Source organism: Petaurus breviceps, unplaced genomic scaffold, assembly GCF_028583685.1.
Source record: "Petaurus breviceps papuanus isolate PSGF00001 unplaced genomic scaffold, PetGlider_PUasm1.0 90644, whole genome shotgun sequence".
NCBI classification, from domain to species: Eukaryota; Metazoa; Chordata; class Mammalia; order Diprotodontia; family Petauridae; genus Petaurus; species Petaurus breviceps.
The window spans coordinates 9,183,012-9,204,054 of NW_027187298.1; the positions used below are offsets into that span (position 1 = coordinate 9,183,012).

Here is a 21,043-nt window from a genome sequence, read left to right on the forward strand (position 1 = left end):
GTTATTATTAACATTGTTATTATTTTTGTCTCAGGTGCCCTTTTGTCAGTTTGATGAAGTCTGTGGACCCATTCTCAGAATAAATTTACAAATAAATTTACAAAATAAAATGCATAGCATTAGATTAGAAGGAAACATTGAAATATCAAAAAATAAAATAAAATTTATAAAACAAGTTCATGAACTCCCATTTAAAAACCGTTGATGATCTAGCTCATCCCCCCAGTAATGAGTAAGGATGAAAGGACCATGCACTAACTCTGTTTTGCACCTGAGGATCTTGGACTTCACAGAATATGTTCACCATCAGCAGATGGTATGTCTTTATCGAAGCAGAAAACAGCATCAGATTTCCTGGGTTCTCAAACAGTGTTGATACTCAAGGTATATATAAGAAAGTTCTGAGTAATAAAAGACACATCTGAGAAAAAGGAAAGATTAGCCACTCTGCCCGTGAAGGTGACGAGAGACTGGGGAATTGAGGTGTTGGCACTGGGAAAGATGGGGGAGCAAGGGGTGAGGGCTTGGTAATGATGCCTAGGAAGCAAAACAATGCAGGTCCTGCAGACGCAAGTCCAAGAAAGCTAAGATGCAGGAAAATGCAAAGGCAGTCTATGAAATTGCCATAGGTGCCCAAAGGGATTTTTGACTAAAAACAGTACCTTGTCTCTTACACAAATTGTTCCTGGCAGAAATTGATTAACCCCTTGCCTTTGCGATAGTCTGTTATCATTTATTCCATAATGACCTTCCGTCTGTGCTCTCTAAATTACTCCTCCCCTGGGTGGCCTCATACACAAGCTTAGCCGCAGGTACAGGACAAAAGGTAGACTCTGGATGTCTCCTCCCCAAGGTATCTCCTGTGCCCCAGTGATTGACCTGGAAACCTAGCCATACGGCAGCGTTCAAAGCAATCTTTGAACTCATCTATGTGGGTGCACCCTCTAGTGGCTCATATTCAGTCCATCCGCACCTCATTACCTGTAACTGTCGTGTTCTCCAGTAAAACCCTCCATATGAACCCCACCTCGCATTAGGCCTATAGATTAGTGTCAGAGAAGTTGTAAATAGGGTTCTTCCCTAGGTCAACTCAGATCCCTTCCCCCATTCCCCTTTTTCAAACATTGGTTGTATATAGTGTATGTTTTTTCTAAGTCATAAGAGCTACAATGATGTGGTTATCCCATCTCCTTGGAGATGGGATGATGCAATATATATCGGTGTCTCCAAGAACATATGTTACTTTGGTGAATTGTATAGGAGGATAATGATATCTGACATTTATATAGTGTTTTGAGGATTACAAAGTGTATTTTTGTCATTGGATCTGTGTGTTCTACAATTATTATTATTCTGGGCTTGCAGATGAGAAAACTAAAGTTAAGGGAAGCTAGATGATTTGCCCAGGATTACACAGCTAGCTAAAAAGAGTCTGGGGTCATATCTAAATGCAAGTCTTCCTAACTCCAAGTCCAACCACATTTCACAGTTTTAATGATCATTTTTTTTTTTTTTGCTTTGCCAGTTCCTGAGCGTCTGTATTTTGTGGTTTCCCCCACATTTTCTCCTATTACTACCCTTTCTGTCTTTAAAATTAACTAGTAATAATCAATAATGCACATTTTATTTTTGTGTACATTGATGTTTCATACTCACCACACATTCCCATGGTGTTCATCTGTTATTAAGCCTTTCCTGGAATCTGTCCCTGAAGAATGCACATATTTTACCTGAAATTGTTCCACCAGCAAACAGGATGTTAAAAGTAGAAAGGGAGTTGACCTTATTTGGCAGTAGATTTCACACATTGAGACCCAAAAAGCCTTCTACAGCTTCCTCCTGATGACACGACAGGAGGTGATGCTTCTTTCTAGTGAAGTGCACCATCATAGTTACCCTTTTCAGTTTCTAGATTTTTAGCTGTATTTTTAAAATATTTTGTGTCCTCTAATGCCTATGCCTATGGGCTTAGGGCACAATGTAAAAAAAATGCCTAGCTCCATGCTGTGCACACTTAGGTCCTTGATTATAAATGTCGTTTGAAGAATGAATTGAATGAATCTTTGATCTTTACCCTGTGTATTTCCTTCCCATTATCTAAGGAAGTCATTCTTTGTTCAGAAATAATACAAACTCCAGGTATGAGATAGACTTGGCAGTGACTCAGTTGGGAAGGAGAAAGCTGTCTCATGATATGAACTCTAAACCGCGGACTCCTCAGGAGATGAAGTTTGGGGTGTGCCTTCCCACCTCCAGCCCCTCTGAGGAGTGCATCCATTTGAGAGATGGAACTGAGCATTTAAAACTGTACCTATAAGACAGAACCAAAAAATTAGCTCTGCATTTTCCCTGAAGCATCTTTGGTTTCATATGGAGGAAAAAAACAAGAAGCAGATTTGTACTTGTTCCCTTGAACTTTTGTTCCCCAAGAATGGTGGTTTCTTACCACTTTACAAGGGCAGCCTCCGCGAGTGCTGATGGCATGTTGGCAGGGAGAATCAATAATGTGGTATTTTTTGTTTTGTTTCTGTGTGTGTCCGTGTGTGGGTTTAGTTCAGCCTCCCATCCTGGGCACTGGTGTTCAGACAACCTCCTCAGCTAACACCTCGTGGAAGACAAATTCTTTAAGTGTGGACAGTGTAAGCAGGCAGCGATCTTCGTCAGATCCGCCAGCTATCCATCCACCGCTGCCCCCTCTTCGAGTGACGTCTACGAGTACGTTTTTCATTCTTCCTTCTGTTGCCATTCTACTCTAACTGTATGGCAGGGAACAGACCTCCTTGAATGAGGAGAAAAAGGGAAACCAAACTTAGCCAACAAAAGTGTGATACGTGATTACAACGGGAGAGATGGGTTTAATCAGTCCTCTGGTGTCTGTTGGTTAATGTTCCCAGAATCATGCCATTCATTCATTTGATCATTCAGCAAACATTGATTAATCAGGAGATACAAAGTTTTGATGAGAAAGATCTCTGCCCTCCCTCAAGGAGCTTATAGTCGAATAGAGAATAAGACACAATGATAAACACCGTTAATGGAAAAAAGTACAGAAAGAACCAAGTACACCATGAGGTCTGACTGGGAAGGTTGTTACCAATTCCAGTGATCAAGGATATGAAAAGTAAGATTTTCTTAAGTCAGCCTTTGTCCTCCCCTCACCCCAATTACTTATTTCCTTACTGTTCTGCAGACCTAGTTCTTCTATGGCAATTATTATGAAAATTATATTCCTGACACATTTTTACTTTCTTTGTATTTTGAAGCATTTTAAGGCTATTTCTTCTCTCTAATTATAATAATGATCCTTTATAATTATAATAATGATCCATTATAATGGCCTTCCTTTGGCCATTTCATATGGTTTCAGTGATCTTCAGTAATCTTGAAATATTTGGTAAATACTGCACCCCTGTGGTACAGTCAGTCTGAATGAATACCTGTATGGTGTGTTACGTCTCTTCCCCATTACCATTCTCTCCTTACCCTAGCAGCCACCATGTTGTTGGACTTTCCCATATCCCTATTTCTTGGTGAAATAGGGATGGTAGGATGGTGTTTTCCCTGACATTATGAATATGGACTGGAGTTGTTTTCGGTTCAAGGTTTGGAATGGCCCACTCAGCAAAATGTGTGAATTTCATGCATCTGTAATTGCTTATCAGCTGTAGGAGAAAGGAATGTTCCCTGTATTTTTCAGCTTATTTCATTAGGGAATATAATTTTTATGTTCCTTTGGATTGGAGGGCTTTGGAGCACATGTGTTTTTCACTAATTAGAATTAGGGGAAAACCTACACCTTAGAATGAGGTTCAATACCAGGTATCAGGCCCTGGAACTAAAATGTCACTTTATCCCTCTCCTCAGTGGGCTGGCTGAGGCAGAGGCCTCACCTAGAAGGCTTCCCCTGGTAGGCCAAGCTTTTCTGCTTTTCATCCTTCACTCTGTAAAATTATTTGTCACAGGTGATTTTCCTCACCCTATGTATCCTGCTTTGTTGCCCTGGCAGACTGAAAGAAGCATATTTAATGATAGAGAAGCCCCAGAATTTTAAATAATAATAACTGACATTTATATAGCCATTTAAGTTTTACAAAGCACTTTCTGTACAGCAACTCTGTGATATGGGAAATGTGAATATTATTATCCGCATTTAAAAATTAATTGTGCCTTCCACTTACCCAGATCTCTTTTGAAAAAGAAATAAAGATGAGAATCTTTTACATTTAAATGACACTTATTTTTTCTAAAAGCATCTGTTTTATATCTGTTAATTCATTTCATTAGTGTAATACTTCTCTGAAGAATATTGGGTAGGTTACATCTTCCTTATTTGAAAAATGAATAAAGTGAGATCCAGATAGTTGGAATGATTTTCCCAATGTCCCCCATCTAGTCAAGAACATAGCCAGGACACCCAGATCTCCTCCCTTCTGTGTTAGTACTATTTCTACTGGTCCTTGGACTGGAGGCCTAACAATCTATTGACTTAAAAGAGGCTGCTTCTGTCTGGGGGAAAAAATACCACCGACTGATAGAAAGCTTGCTTAGTGTAAACTCTCAAATTGTGTTCTCCTTATTGGGTTGAAATGCCTTTTACCCCTCTGTTCCTTCCATTTAAATGTTTTCTCCTTCCTAAAAAACTATAATAAAACAGTGCATATTTTAATTCCTTAGGAAATATGTGTTAGGGCAGAAGAGAAAAGGAGGTTCCTCCCTTTTCAGGACACAGGAGAGGTAAGAAGTACAAGTACTGCAGAGACTGAATTCTGACTTCTTGCACTCTTTTTTTTTGTCTCTTTTTTTTTTTTTTTGCCCAATAGATCCCCAGAGTGCAACACCACCTCCTCCTGTGGCGAAAACAGCCAGTGTGATCGAGGCATTGAACCAGCAGCAATCCAAGCCACCCCACACAACAGCCCTGCAGTCCAAGTCCACACCCCCACCCCTGCCTCCGCAGCCACCCAGCCGAATCATGCAGAAAAAACCACCGCCTGGGTAATGAAGGGCTCTCTCTCAAGTCCCAGTTAAAGGTTTCTTAGTAGTTGATGACATTTTCACTTCTCGATGTCAGGGAACTTCCAACATGTTGGTTTGCCTTGGTTTGTTAATAAGCCTCCTTTGAGATAGACATATTCAGACGAACATGAGGAATTCTGTTGATAGGATGTGTTTTTAAGGTAACTTCAACTATTTATTATCTGCCAGGACACTTAACAATCCTTACTTCAGTTTCTTCATCAGTAAAATGAGGGCATTTGTATTTAATCACCTCTAAGGTCCTTGCCAGCTCTAAAACTTGATACCAGGATTTTGTAAAAAGTACTCAAAATAATTAAGTTTATATTAATAATAGTTAGATTAAATGGTCTCTGAAGTACATTCACATTCGTATAGCAGTTCATAGTTTGAAAAGATTATTCGTATCTCATTTGACCCTTAAAGTAACCCAGTGAAGTAGGTAAGGTAGGTCAGGCATAATTATGCCCATTTAACACATCAGAAAAATGATGATCAGAGGAGTTTGCCTGAGGTCACACAACTATGAAGTATAGTTACCAAAACTAGAATCCTGGATCTTAAAGCATTCTAGGAATGCCAATTATGCCCTACTGCAATGATGTAACTTCCATGCTTTTAAAAAAGCCTTACTTCCCCAGTACCTCCCCAAAGTGTATTTGCCTTTCTTTATATGCCCAGCACTTGACCCTGTGCCTGGCACACAGTAGGTCTTTAATAAGTGCCTGTTGAAGTACTGACTGACTTCTCCATGGGTGCTCAGAGACTCTGTCAGTGAAGCACCCTGGCAGGTCCTACAGAACTGGAAAGGCTTCTGAGTCCAGCCTTGAAAATTGACTATCGGTCATCCAAGGACCAACCAAGCTAAGTGTGGAAAGACTCTTCACTGAACAGCCGGCCACCAAAGGATGAATTATTTTAACCACAGCAACTCATGAAACTGCTGACTAAGGCACAAGGGGTAAAGACCTGTATCAGTGTAGGAATTACCACAGAAATGAGACCATAAGTGAATAAACTTCCCCAAATACATTAGAAATTCCTGAGAGCAGGGACTCTTATCTTTTACATTTATATATTCTACCAACCAGAGATGAGCACCAGGGTTCCTCATGCACTAAGTGGTAAAAATCCAGTAAAAGATGAGATGGATGGATGGATGGATGGATGGAAGGAAGGAAGGAAAGAAAGAAGGAAGGAAGAAGCAAGAGTGGAGCAAAGACTTTGAAGGCAGGACTGGATAAGGCTTTGTTCTGAAATCGTAGGTTGACCAGTCTGACTAGGGCACAGCGGATTATGAACCAGAGAACAAGTTTTTAGAGTAAAGAGAAAAATAAGATGGATAATGAAAAGAGTGAGAGAAAACATTTTTGGAAAGGGGACCAAAAAATGAAATTTAAAAATGTAATGAATTGAACTTGCTGAGTGGGGAGGACATGAGGAAATATACTTGACTGAAAGGAAAAAAGAAGTAGAAGAAATATATAACCAGATAATAGAAGGAGAGAAAAAAAAAGAACTAATAAAACAAAGGGAAAGGGATAAAAAATGAGAAGAGGGGATCAAGGGTTAGGTAACAAAAGCCAGTGGAAACAGGTCCACCTTAAAAGAATAAAGAAACTGGAGGAATGTAATACTATATAACAGAAGACGGGAAAAATCATAACTTAAAATAAAAAACAGTGTTTAGAGACAAATGAAGAAAAATGTAAACCTAACACTTATAACATTAAAAACAAAAAGATTAAACATAAGACACACCAAAAATGACAGAATGGGTAAGAAATTAAAACTCCACAATTTGTTGCTTTTGAGAAACACATTTAAAAAACAGACACAGAAAAAATTTTTATGCATCAAGTAAATCCAAGAAAGCAGGATTTCACACCATGCTATCAGACAAAGCAAAAACATTCAAATAAATAAAAAGGCATAAGCAAAGAAACTATATTATGCTGAAAGAAACCATAAGCAACCATAAAGGAAAACATTATCTGAGCTATAAGAAGACGTAGTTAACATAATAGGCATGTAATAGGAGACTATAATATCCCTCTATTGTATAGATAAGTCTAACCAAAAGATAAAGAGGTAAATATGGAACTGAACGGATTTCTGGAGAAACCAGAGTTAAAAGACTTATGGTATCTTCTAAATGGGACAGCAAAAGAAAACATATTTCTCTGCACCACTTGAAACTTTTACAAAAATTGAACATATACTAGGGCAGTTAAAAAGAAAGGCAAAAATAGTTAATAAATCCCTTTTATGCCATAATGAAATAAAAATAAAAATTGGTTCAGGCACCAAAAACAAAAGTTACAGATCCAAATGGAGACTTGACAGTGAAATCTTATTTTTTTTTTTTTTGGAGGACAATTGGGGTTGACTTGCCCAAGGTCACACGGATAGTTTTTGTGTTAAGTGTCTGAAGCCAGATTTGAACTCAGGTCCTCCTGACTCTAGGGCCGGTGCTCTATTCACTGCACCACCTAGCTGCCCCCTTGACAGTGAAATCTTAAATGATGAGTGGATCAAAGATCGTAGAAATAATTAATGACTACTTAAAAGAAAATGAACACAATGAAATAGCATATCAACATTTCTGGGATTCAGCTAAAGTAGTCAGTCCTCTGGGGGAAAATCATATCCATTCAATCACACATTAAGAAAAAGAGGATAAATCAATTAAATATACATTTTAAAAATAAAAAAACAACTAAAATATGTACAGAAAAGAATATATTATAAACAAGAGGGGAAATAAATTGGAAACAAGAAACCACAGAAATGACAAATAAAACTAAAAGCTGGTTCTTTGAAAAAATTAATAAAATTGATAAACCTTTAGCTCATCTGAATTTTTTAAAAAGAGAGCAAAAAATTAAATCAATAAAATGGCAGATGATCAAGGTGAAATCACAGCAAATCCAGAAGAAATAAAAGAATAATCAGATCATAAATTATATACAGGTATATCCTAACAAAATTAAGAACACAAAAGAAAAAGAGGTTTGGTATTCAAGCTGTATATTCTGTCTCTGTCTGTCTGTCTCTCTCCCCCATATATATTTGTGCACATACTCATGCACTCTTTCTAATAGCTATTCCCAATAAATGGTCAAAGGATATGTATAAACACTTCTCATAAAACATGAAAAAGATGCTCCAAAACACTAATAATAAGAGAAATGCAAACCAAAACAACCCTAAGGTTTCTTCATATACCCTGAAAATTGGCAAAAATGACAAAATATGACAACAGTGTTATCCTAATGAAAGAGGTGTGGAAAAATAGACACACTGATATATTGTTAATGGGATGATAATTGTTAATTGTATAATGGCACAACCATTTTGAAAAATAATTTGGCATTGTGCAAAAAAGTGACTAAATTGTCCATGCCCTTTTAAGCAGAGACTCTGTTACTGGGCTTATACCCCAAGGAAGCCATCGTTTTAAAAAAGATCCTGCGTACTCCAAAATACTTATAGCAGCACTTTTTATGGTAGCTGAGAATTGGTAATAAAGTCGATGCTCATCAGTTGGGAAATAGCTAATCAAATCGTGGTAAATGAATGTGATGGAATATTGCTGTGCTGTAAGAAATGATGTGTGTGATGTATACAGGGAAGCTTGGAAAGATCTATGTGAACTGAAGCAGTGAAGTAAACAGAAACCAGAAAATAGTATACACATTAATTATGACAAAGTAAATGAAAAGTATGACACATCAAAAAATTAAAAGTAATGTAACAAAATTATAAGAACCAAGTGAGACTCAAATGAAAAGATATGAGATGACACCCCCAACCCACCCGTTGGTGAAGATGGGAGATCCACAGCTATTATACATTGTACATGTTGTCAGCCTTTCTTAATGTATCAGTCAGTTATGCTGACTTTTTTTTTTCTCTCTGAAAATGGTATGTGTCTTATGGGACAGCTCCCAAAGGGAGATGTGGAGGGATACAGAAGATATGATGGTGATGTAAGAAACAGAAAATATAAATAAAAATGTATTGAAAAAAGAAAATTAAAATGATCACTTCTTTCAGTTAAGTTGGAGACAAGTTAGGGGCAGCCAGGTGGCTCAGTGAGTATGAGCACCGGCTCCAGTGTCGGGATGACCTGGATCAAATCCCGGGCTCAGATACTCAGCACCACACCCAGAAATAACTGGCCGTGTAACCTTGAGCAAGTTACTTAACCCCGATTGCTTAAAAAAAAAAGTTGGAGACAAGTTAAGAGATTAGTGTTTAGGCATAGGAAACGAAATGGGTAAAGCATTTGGGTATGAGAAATGAGCACATTGTTTGGCAGAGAATGTGACTGGTGGGACCATAGTATACATGGGAGGAGGGAGTAGTATGAAATGAGAGTTAACGTAGGCTGGTGCAAGATTTCAGAGAGTTGTGAAGACAGGAATTTGAACTTTATTCAGTAGTAATGGAGAGCTACTAAATATTTTGGAGGAGATATGACCTGAATGCATTATAACAATAGAATTAGAGAATGTCGGAGTTGGAAAGGACCTCAGAAGTCATGTAATCCAACCAGTGCCTGTTTGTACAGTTATTTGCCTGCTACCTCTCCCATCCCCCCACATTTTCTCTCACATTCTGTGATTCTCTGGAGAATAGAAACCTTTTTTTGCCTTTCTTTTACCCCCAGTACTTAGCATAGCGTCTGTCACATGGTAGGTACTTAATGCCATTTTGTTGGCTGACTAAACAGGATTCCCCTCTACCACGTCTGGTACTGTGTAAGTGGTTATTTAGCCTCATTTGGACGACCTCTGTGGTTGAGCAAGTCACTGCCTCCCAGAGCAGTTCGTTCTACCCTTTAACTATTCTTATTGTTGGGAAGTTTTTCCCGACATTGAACCATTATCTTTCTCACTGTACCTTCCACCCACTGTCCCTAGTAGTTCTGCCGTGTGTCTGAACAGGACAAGTTTACACTTCCTACATGTGATGCTTTAGATCCTCAGAGACATGGAACATGAATCATCCTCTCCATTGGCCCTCAAGTCTTGTCTTCTCTGGTCTTTCCTGCCAGTCTTGTATATGTAATGTTAGTGAGATTTAAGATATTCTTCCCCCATTAATAGGCCTCATGTGGAGCCCATTAAGGGAAGCTTGCTTAGGGGAGACTTGCTTGTAGGAAGGCTTTCATACCTTTTGCTAATTTACAATTAGGCACTGAGTCACAAGGGTTGTGATGCCCTCTGGCACAGAGAAGTACATATTTACTCTGAGTTGGTATTTTGCCTTGGGGGGTCTCTTATGAGAAGGATCCTGTGATTTCCCTGGTTGAGATTCTGGGTGGCCACATATTCAGAGCTCCCCACCTGCTCAGATGTAAAGGCTCTTTCGATCCAGGGATATATGCAAAGTATATAATTGACTCAGGCAGTCAGAGCCCTGTCTGTTGGTCTTTATTTCTCTGCTTGTATTTTCTCTCTATTTCAAGGTGCTGACTTTCCCCTGAACTATTGAATGTAACTAAAAAAAGATCGTTGACCCCTTAAACAGCTCTTTCCTAGCAAAGCATATCTAAGAACTTGTGCTAGCAGCCATGCTGGGTATGCCAGTGTGGTTGCCCCTATAGTATGGCAGCTCACTTGTATGGTAGCCTAATAATTACATAGGACTTCTACAGCCCTTGTCTCATTTGCTTCTGGTAATAGCCCTTCCTTTTGGGGGAAGGGTTTGTACCACCTTACTTACCCACCATCATCAGGGAATGACCTTTTTCACAAAATTGCATTTACCCACACAACTCCTTTAAAGCAGCAAAATATTATTTTTACTATTTTTTATGAAAATTCATCAAATATTCAGTGCCTCCTCTGTGAGCCATTGGACAGAAACCTTTTAAAATACCTTACCTGCTTCCCTGAGATCTTTGACAAACTATATGGAACTTAATTTTACCTTCACTTGATGATTCTGAGTCATTATTGTGCTGTACTGTAATACCTGCATGCCTTCGAGATTTTTTTTTACCAGTGCAGGGCTCTTTGTCCTTATACTAAATAAACCCCTCAATTAAAAAAAAAAAAAAAGGATTTTGTTGACATCTTTTGCTTTTGCATTGCCTAGATTTCTCCTTTATTCCTCTCCCTCTCTCTTTTCAGGGAGCTGCCCCTTATAAGTCATAATTTTATTTTTAGATTATTTTTTTCAGGTTGTTAGCTGTATCTTCATACTGAAGACACTATGCCTGTGTCTAGCATCCTCCATACCATGAGTCCACAGCACCACACACACACACACACACACACACACACACACACACACACTGTCTCTGTATCTCTTTTTCTCTCTTTCACTATGAGATGAGAAAATAAGTACTGGGCCATTGGAATTCTAGGTAAAACAATATCATTATTGTTATCAGTATCTAACATTTTAATAGCACTTATTATTTGCCAGACACTGCAAAGCATTTTGCAGTAATTATCTCATTTGATCCTCACGACAAACATTATTATCCTCATTTGACAGATGAGGAACTGAGGCAACCAGGGTTAAGTGGCTTGCCCTGTGTCACACAGCTAGTAAATGCCTTCGGCTGAATTTGAACTCAGGTCTCCCTGATGCCAGGTCCAGTGCTTTAACTGTACCACCTAGTGCATCCACTCTGAGAGAGGGCCCTAGGATCTCTTTTACTTCCAACTTTTTTTTTCTTTTTTTGGAGGGGCGAAGGCAGGGCAATTGGGGTTAAGTGACTTGCTCAAGGTCACATGGCTAGTAAGTGTTAAGAGTCTGAGGTTGGATTTGAACTTGGGTCTTCCTGACTCCAGGGCCAGTGCTCTATTCACTGCACCACCTGCCCGCCCATACTTCTGGGCTTTTCAACTGTGTTCTGAATGGGTTAAGTTTATATATGTGTATTCTTGAGGAAAAACCAAAATATTATATTAATATACAAAATCCAAACCACAGATTTTCATTTTCTGCCTCTGAAAGGAAATAAGCCACAAATAAACTACATCTAAGAGTGCTTGCCAGTATTCTTTGTTTTATACAATAGATGTGGTCTGAAAAAGCTTTGTAGATCCATTGAATTGCATTTTAAAAGCACTATTAGAAGAAAAAGCACTATTAAAAGAAAACAGTTCCTTAAAGAACCATACTATAATGCTACTATTTGTATCCATTTGGGTTTTCTTAAAGAGGGACAACTTGTATCACAGTTCTTTGTATCTGAAGGTAAAATAGCCAGTGTTTACTGTTAATAAACCTGCTCTTTCCTTTGTCCTCCTAAACATTTAATCCCTTTCCTTCTAAGCACGATAGAAGACAGATGTCAGAAGAATCAGATGTGGTCTTTCTCCTAGCTCTCCACATGTTTTATTAATCCTCTAAGGTGCTCTGAGATGGGGCAGGAATGATGTTATTTTTATCCCCCTTTCACAGAAGGGAAAATCCATTTAGATTTATAGACTGTCACCATTGGAAGGACCTGTAGGGATCATCCCACCCATTCTCTTATTTTATGGAAGAAGAAATTGAGACCCAGAAAGGGGAAGTGGGAGCAGACAAGTGGCCGCCTCCAAGGCTGTACTGTATTGGGTTCTGATTCACAAACATTCAGTAGGCCCAGAATTGACAACAGTGGGCCTTAGCAACTGGGACTATAAAACCAAAGGCTTTTATGTGCAAAGAATTATAGCCTTTGAGTTGGAAGCAACCTTAGAGACCATTGAGGCCAACCACCTCATTTTACATCTTACAGAGGAGAAGGGATGGGTTCGAGGTCACACAGATTGCTAATCAGCAATTCGAGTAGAACTCGGAGACTGTAAATGCAGCACTTTCTTAGTCTAGATTCTGAGCCTGAGGCCAGCCTCATGATGGTTAAGCAGCTTGCCTAAGATCTCACTGTTAAATGGAAGAGGTGGGATCACAATCTAAGTCTCTTGACCCATCTTTGGGTTTGAGAAAACTGAAATGACAATTGTGACATCTCTTCATACTTAACAAATGTACTTGGATCTTAAAGTTTGCATGTTAGTAATGTCTTTTTTTCCTTTTTTGCTCTGAACAGCGTTGACAGGTCATCACCTTTGATCAACAAAGGCCAGCCTAAAGGACCTGGTAACTACCTCATTCAAGATCTCTTTCAGGCTGGGGGCATTTTTTAGATTAAAGAGAGGCTGAATTCAGTTTCTAGAGCATCAAGCCATGTGCTAGGAGGGTCATGAAAATTCTACTACTAAAGGAACGTAAGTTTTAATGATGGGTGCCCACTCACTCTTCTGCCTTGACTTCCATAAACCACCCAGCAGGGGAAAGAGCAAAGCCCAGGAATGAGTCCTAGAATCATAAATTAACTGAGGGGTATCTGTAGCTTGAGGCCATGGAATTATTAAATCTGAAATATTATGAAGGTTGGAAACCTGAAGGTAGGAAAAGTCAGACTAAGATTATTTAGAAATTCAGGAGAATATATGAATACAAAATCAAGAAACAAATTCTCTCAAGGCTATTTTCCTTTTCAAATGTAGAAAGTGATGTTTGGGTTAATTGGGGTTAATCAAAACAGATGAGATAGCATGGTTTAAGAAAGATTCTTTTTGGACTTTTCACAGTGGGGGAGATCTCTGAAGTGTCTGGTCTTACATCCAACACGTCCTCGGGTTTACAGCCACCAGCACCCATGCCAAGGAAGTCACAGACAGTAAGTAATAAAATTTGTGTACAAGGCACCAAATGAGGATCCACATTTGACCAAGACATTGTCCATGCTCTCAGTGAGCTTACAATCTAGGGACAGGACTAAGGTACATATGTAAATAAATTACCAAGTATAGTGTGACATCTGTAGGAAAAGAAAGAAGTCCAGGATCTGAGAGTCCTTGGAAGAAAAGATCCCTTCCAGCTAATGGGATTAGGGAAGGCCTTCTGGAGGAAGGAGCATTGGAGTGGGGCTTTAAATGATGTGCAGGTTTTCAGTAGCCTGGGGTGGGTGTGGGCAGTGGGGGCAAAGCAGGAGAAATGGCTGACATTTCAGAAGAAGGACTGGGAAGAAAAACCTTTGAATTTAAGGACAGTTGGTCAACAAGCATTTCTTAAGCACTTGTTATATACCAGATGCTGTGTTAAGCACTGAGGATGCAAAAAAAGGTAAAAACAGCCCCTGCCCACTGGAGCTTACATTCTAACTATGGAGAGAATATGTGTATAGATAGGTACGTATAGAGTAGATGGAAGGCTGTCCTAAGAAGGGAAGGCTCTAGCATCTGGGGGGGGATCAGGAAAACCCTCTTATAGACTGTGGCATTTGAATAGAGTATTGAAAGGATGCTAAGACATGCTGATGATGAGGGAGAGCATTCCAGTTATGGAGAAGAGAGATGAAATGCCATGTGTGAGCTACATCAAGTAGGCGAGGCTGGCCAGCTGTATCACAGACTGTCTGGAGGTGAGTAAAGGACTCCTTCCAGAAGACTGGACAGGTGAAAAGGGGCCAGATTGTGAAGAGCCTTAATGATAAGATTTCTATTTAATCCCGGAGATAATAGAGAGCTGCTAAAATTTATTGAGTAGGGAAGGTGATGTGGGCAGGCCTGTGATTCAGGAAATAACTTTGGCAACTGAGTGGAGAATGGATTGGAGTTGACAGGTCAGGAAGTATGAGGGATAAGAAAAGACCATTAGATTTGCTAACTTTGGAGAAAGTCGTTTCAGTTGAATGATGAGGTCGGGAGCTTCCCACTGCCTCTGTGATTAAAAAGAAAATGCTGTTTGGTATTCAGAGTCCTCCATAACCTAACCGCCTCCTATCTTCCAGTCATTTTATACCTTATTTTCCAATGTATTCTCTTTGATTCAGTGACACTGGTCTCCTGGCTGTTCCACAAACAAGACACTCCATCTGTCGGCTCCTGGCACTTTCCCTGGTTGTCCCCCACGCCTGGGATGCTCTCCCCTCTCTGCTCAGACTACTGCCCTCCCTGGCTTCATTTTAAGTCCTAACTAAGATTCCATCTTCTACAGGAAGCCTTCCCCAACCTCTCAATTCCAGTGCCTTCTTTGTTAATTATTTCCTATTCACTGTGTATATAGCATGCTTTGTATATGCTTCTTTGCATATTGCCTCCTCCTTTAAATTGTAAAATTCTTGAGGGCAGGGACTGGTTTTGGTTTTGGGTTTGGTTTTTTTTTTTGCCTCTTTTTTATCCCCAGCCCTTAGAACACTGCCTGGTACATTGTAGGTGCTTAATCAATGTTTATCGATGGATTATTTGCCCCACCCTCACACTAGGATCCTACATTCACTACTGCTACCACTTCCTATTTGTTCCTTAGCCCCTTGCAGTCTGTGGATTTTGTTCTTAGCACTCTGAAGAAGTTCTAACACTCTCTCTTTGCTCAGGGAGCCTAGTACATGGCATACTGCCATCCTCTCTCCCCCAGCTCCTGCTTTTGTACTAGAAGACTTTAGCATCTGTAGTGGTTTTCTTTAATACCCTAATTTCCCAGTTGCTCAGTTTTCTCAGGTTCCATGACCTAAACCTCTTCTCCACTTGAGGTTCAAGCAGAAGTGGGCATGTATCTTTGATCTTGCCGTCATCTGAAAATGTTCTTAAATCTCAAATTTTATTTTTTCTGATCAGATCTTCTATCATTCCATCTTTCCCTGTGCCTTATCATCACTAACCCTGTTGTTCTTCCTCATTGTGACCTCCAATCCTTCCAGCCTCTGTACTTTCTCAGGCCTACCATCATGTGAGTGCTTGCCTTGTTTGAGTTCGTCATAAAATAGTCTCATAGCTAAGTATTCATTTGGTATTCGGGCTACGTGGCCAGCCCATCAGTGCACTCCCTACAGTAGAGTTTGAATGGTTGGCAGTTCAGCTTGAGTAAGGACCTCAGTGTCTGGTAACTTATCCTGTCAGGTGATCTTCAGAATCTTCCTAAGACAAGTCAGATAGAAGCAGTTCAATTTTCTGCCATGGTGCTGATAGACTGTCCAGGTTTCACAGGCATACAACAATGAGGTCAGCATAGCAGATCTGTAGGCTTTTACAGAGAACTTACACAAGGCAAGTGTTTACACATATGTCAGAAAGAAGTGGTACAAAGACATTCTCAAGGTCTCTCTGAAGAACTTTAACATCAAAAGGGAGACACTGGCACAGGACTGCCCAGCATGGTGTGCCCACATCAAAGAAGGCACTGTGCTCTATGAGCAAAGCAGAATCTCAGTAGCATGAAGGAAACAGGAGATGTGCAAATCTAGAGGCATCTCCATCCCAAATGTTCAAATGGACTATTTGTGCCTGACTGATGTAGAGCCTCCCAAGCTCATTGGACTGATCAGCCAGTCCAACATATTGTACCTTTACCCCAGTATCATGGTGTCATTGGTCCTCTTTGAAGTACAAAGGATGAACCACAACTTTGTCAGGCCATTAACCCTGCAGTAATTACAGTCTCTGCAATCTCAGCCTCTTAGTCAACCAGAGTTCATCTCTACTCTAGCTTTTCTTCTCATCTACCTTATGACTACCCCTTGTCTTATTGCCAATCCTAATCAAACCCCAAGCCTAGATTACTCCTTTGCTTCTGATCATGTGGAGGTGAATACAGCTATAATGTCAGTTTACAAAGGGTCCACTACAGATTTATGTTATCTAGTCCCAAGTGGACCTTCGCCACAGCAAGGTATCTTCCTAATCTTCCTTAATTGATTCTTTATTTCACTCACCACAGTGGATGTTGCAAACCTTATTTCCCCTGAAGCATCTCATGGTGTAAATTCCTTTACTCTTATCTGAGGACCTTGTCTCAGTCCACATCGAAAAAAAACTGAGGCCATTCACCAAGGGCTCCCTCTTCTCCATTTCTCCTCATGCCTGGACAATGTTGGCTGGTCTCCTTGCCCCAAGTGTTTGTTCCAATCCATTCACTCTTCATTCATGTGCCAGAGTTATTTTCCCAAGTAGGCCTGACATCATCATCTCTCCTATTCAGTAAATTCCTGTGGGCAGGGTCATAGAAAAGTTACTTTCAGATATGGGAGACTTGAGCATGTTTATATGATTCTCATGCTTTCAGCATAATTATGGGCTCCAATAGACAGGGAAATACTGAAAATTTAGGATAGAGGGAGTAAAAACCATTGATGGAATATATTTTTTCAGGAGATTGGAGGTCATGAGATCAAGGGTGATGTACAAGTATAAAGATTAGCCTTCCCTAAAAGGATTGGCACCTCATCCTCTCAGATTGAAATTAAAAATGAAAATGTGGGTCCAAGTGTTTAAGGAGGTGGATGAAGGAAGTCAATTGAGGTCATATCATGTGGCCTTAGACTTCTCAGTAAAATAGAAGTCAAGGTCATGTAAAGGTGAGAAAAAGAGGAGAAGAGCCATTATAAGATCTAGATCTGGAAGAGACCTTAGAGGCCATCTAGTCCAGCTTTCATTTTGCAGATAAGAGGAAGACAGTAGACAGGAGTTTTCCAGAGTTAGCAGTTAAGTTGAACAGACCCTACCAAGTGTTCTCCAGGAGCTCAGGTATTAGCATCATCAAATCAAGCTGGGCTATGGGAAGAATGCATATGAGCTGATGCAAAGTGAAAGGAGCAGAACCAGAACATTGTACGCAGTGACAGCGAAATTGTAATGATAGGGGCGGGTGGGTGGTGCGGTAAATAGAGCACCGGCCATGGAGTCAGGAAGACCTGAGTTCAAATCCGGCCTCAGACACTTAACACAAAAAACTAGCTGTGTGACCTTGGGCAGGTCACTTAACCCCAACTGCCCTGCCTTCCCTCCAAAAAGAAAAAAATATTGTAATGATAATCAACTGTGAAAGACTTAAATACTCAGATCAATACAGTGATGGTACAAAACAGTTCCAAAGGACTCAATGAAAAATTCTGTCCACTTCCAGAGAGAACAAATGAACAATGAGTGTTGAATGAATCATTTTTTTTCCACTTTATTTTTCTAGCTTTTTTCCCTCTTGCAACATGGCTAGTGTGGAAATATATTTTGTATGACTTCATATATAAAAGGGGTATCATATTTCTTGCCTTCTCATAGGATGGAGAAGGGGAGTTAAAGGATAGAAAAATATGGGACTGAAAATAATTTTTTAATTGTTAAAAAAAAATTAAGCCAGGTTAATCCTCCAACCCATCATCAAATCACTTAGAGAATCCTTCTTGTAGATGAACAGGAAAGAAGGGAGCATAATATAATAGAACAGAAATAAAAAACCACTAGACTTGGGTGTTAAAGGACCTGAGTTCAGATTATAGGGTCATTGTTTTAGAGCTAGAAGGGAACTCAGAAGCCATCTAGTTCAACCCCCTTGTTTTACAGATGAGGAAATTGAGATGCAGGGATGTTAAGTGACTTGTCTTAAAGTCACACAGATATTAAGCATTAGAAGGATTTGAGGCCAGGTCTTCAGACTCCAGAGCCAGCACTCTATCCCCTGAAGCATGCTGCCTCCCATAATCCCATTATCATCGTTCTGCTGCTTAATGTTGGCGTTAACAGGACTAGGCTTCATTACCTTATAAATGAAAAGAGGAGTTGGACTGGATGAAAGAAAATTTTTAACTTTCTGGCCTTAAGGACCTTACATTTTATGGGGGGTGGAGTGAAGATGGAAAAGAGGGAAAGAAAGAGCATACAAGCACACAGACAAGCAGGAAGAGTGTGTCAGAAATGAATGGAGCCTTCACTTTCACCTCCAGACTCTTGCTCTTCGAGGAAATGAATGTGTGTAGGCGAACACGTAATACTGGAGGTGATGCCAGAGTGGTTTGTGTGAAAGAATTTTGCTTAGAGAATGGCTATGACTCTATTATGATAGGAAGAGAATAATAGCTAGATGCCACTCACCTGCTGGCTTGAGGCTAGTCTTAGTTTTTCTCAGCCTCAGATGAAGTGATCTCTGAGGTTCCTTTCAGATCTAAAGTCTGTAAATCTATGAATGGTAATGCTTTCTGCTGCTAACCTGAAATGACAAATATTGGCAAAGAATTGGAAATTGAGGGGATGCCCCCAAAATGGGGAATAACTGAACAAGTTGTGGTATATGATTGTGATAGAGTACTAGTGTGCTGTTAAAAAAAAATTTGAAGGGGATGGTTTCAGAAAAACCTGGGAAGATCTGTATGAACTGATGTAAAGTGAAGTGAGCAGAACCAAGAGAACATTGTGCACAATAACAGCAATATTGTAACAATGATTAGTTGTGAAAGACTTAGCTACTCTGATCAGTACAATGATCCACAACAATTCCAGAGGACTGATGATGAAAAATTGCTCTGGATGCAGATTAAAGCATACTTTTTGCCTTTCTTTTCCTTTCTTCCTTCCTTTCTTCCTTTCTTCCTTCCTTCCTTCCTTCCTTCCTTTCTTCTTTCCTCCCTTCCTTCCTTCCTTTCCAATATGGAAATATGTTTTACATGACTTCTTATGTATAATGGGCATGATATTGCTAGCCTTCTCAGTGGCTGGGGGCATGGGGAGGGAAGGGGCTGGAGAGAGGAAACTGCTGGAGAGGGCTACAGAGAATTTGGGACTCAAAATAAAAAAAATGAATGGTTAAGGGAAAGAAAAGAATACTCCCAAAAAGAGTTTAGAAAGAAATGATGACTGTAACAAGTCCTGTGAAGCGTGGGAAGACTTGTGTCAATGGATGCTGAGTGAAGTAAACAATCAGGAGAGTAATATAAACTATAAGAACACTAAAACAAATTCAAAACAAAGCCAACTTTGAGGAAATAGGTGACTCTTGGTGGTGCTTGTTTTTCTTTGTTACAAAGAAGGATTCCTTTGAGTAATGGTTGTTAGAAAATGACTATAATGTAAAAACTTACATTTCTTTTAAGAATTCACCTGCTCTGTGGATATGTAAAAAAGGCAACATCCAGAAAACTGCATTAAAATAAGAATTTTTTTTTCCATTTTCTATCCTAAATAGAGAGCAGTCACCACTCACTGACTCCATCGTAATGACTTGCTGAATTTCTTATTCTTTAAATATTCCAGACGAAGACAAAACCTAAAAGAGTAAAAGCTCTCTACAATTGTGTAGCAGATAACCCTGATGAGCTAACATTTTCAGAAGGGGACATGATCATCGTGGATGGCGAGGAGGATCAAGAGTGGTGGGTGAGTATGGAGAAGAGGAGGCCTGAACTGAATACCCTCGGCTTCTGAACTGTGGTGCATTGACCCACTCATTCTTCCTCGTCTCCCTTGCTTTTCCTGTATGAGCCAAAAAGATCTGCTAATAAGACTGAATCAGTTTGGTTTCATCTCCCTCCTCCTTTGTCCACTGTGTAGGACTAATCTGACAAATGAATGTCCACAACCCTGGCAGTTAATGCTTCCTTGAAACACAAAGGCCTTGATGCATCCCTCCTGACCCCATTAGCTCCTTCAAGTGCCTACTCAATTTAAATCTACACTTGAGCTTCCTGTTTTCTTGATTGATCCCTGGTGATTCTTCCCCTTGACACCAAATAAAAGGCAGGCCAACTCTGAAGAGTTGCATGTGCTAAGGATTACCAGGCCCTGAGAGGTTTTTCTCCCATCTTGAGCTCACCATTGCACACTTGACAGAAACATAAGCTGAGGTCCCTAAAGGCCTTAAGGCTTTAACCTTTAATTCTTCTGTCCTCAGACTCCAAGTGTGGGCTTGGCTAGCAGCATATGCTTAATCTGAAATGTTCTCTTTTCTAGCTGTCTGGCCATGTTAGGGTAATGATAATCATACTAAATGCCACATACTGACATGATGCTTTAAGGTTTGCAAAGTGCTCTTTTGAAACAACCCTGTGAGGTAAGTAGTGCGGATGTAATCATCTTTATTCTTCAAATCAGTAAGTTAAGTCTTGAGGAAGTCAGATGCCTCGCACCAGGATCATAAGGCCAGTAAGTGCTGGTGTCAGGCTCACAGTGTCCTACCTTCCACCCTCTATTAGGGCCATAAGATTTAGCACCAGAAGGGACTTCTAAGACCATCCAGTCCAGGAGTTCTT

General features: G+C 39.9%; 1 protein-coding gene across 2 annotated transcripts in view; it reads left to right on the forward strand.

Annotated features, from left to right (window-relative positions):
- The window catches only part of ASAP2 (ArfGAP with SH3 domain, ankyrin repeat and PH domain 2), a 258,558-nt gene that overhangs the window by 232,128 nt on the left and 5,387 nt on the right, over window positions 1-21,043 (forward strand). Inside the window, exons 23-27 of one of the 2 annotated variants that reach the window (XM_069064804.1) lie at window positions 2,554-2,715; window positions 4,821-4,995; window positions 13,076-13,125; window positions 13,620-13,708; window positions 20,049-20,171. In XM_069064804.1, the coding sequence (XP_068920905.1) occupies window positions 2,554-2,715; window positions 4,821-4,995; window positions 13,076-13,125; window positions 13,620-13,708; window positions 20,049-20,171 (599 nt within the window). The remainder of the gene's footprint in view (window positions 1-2,553; window positions 2,716-4,820; window positions 4,996-13,075; window positions 13,126-13,619; window positions 13,709-20,048; window positions 20,172-21,043) is intronic. The other variant, XM_069064803.1, reaches the window with a different exon arrangement.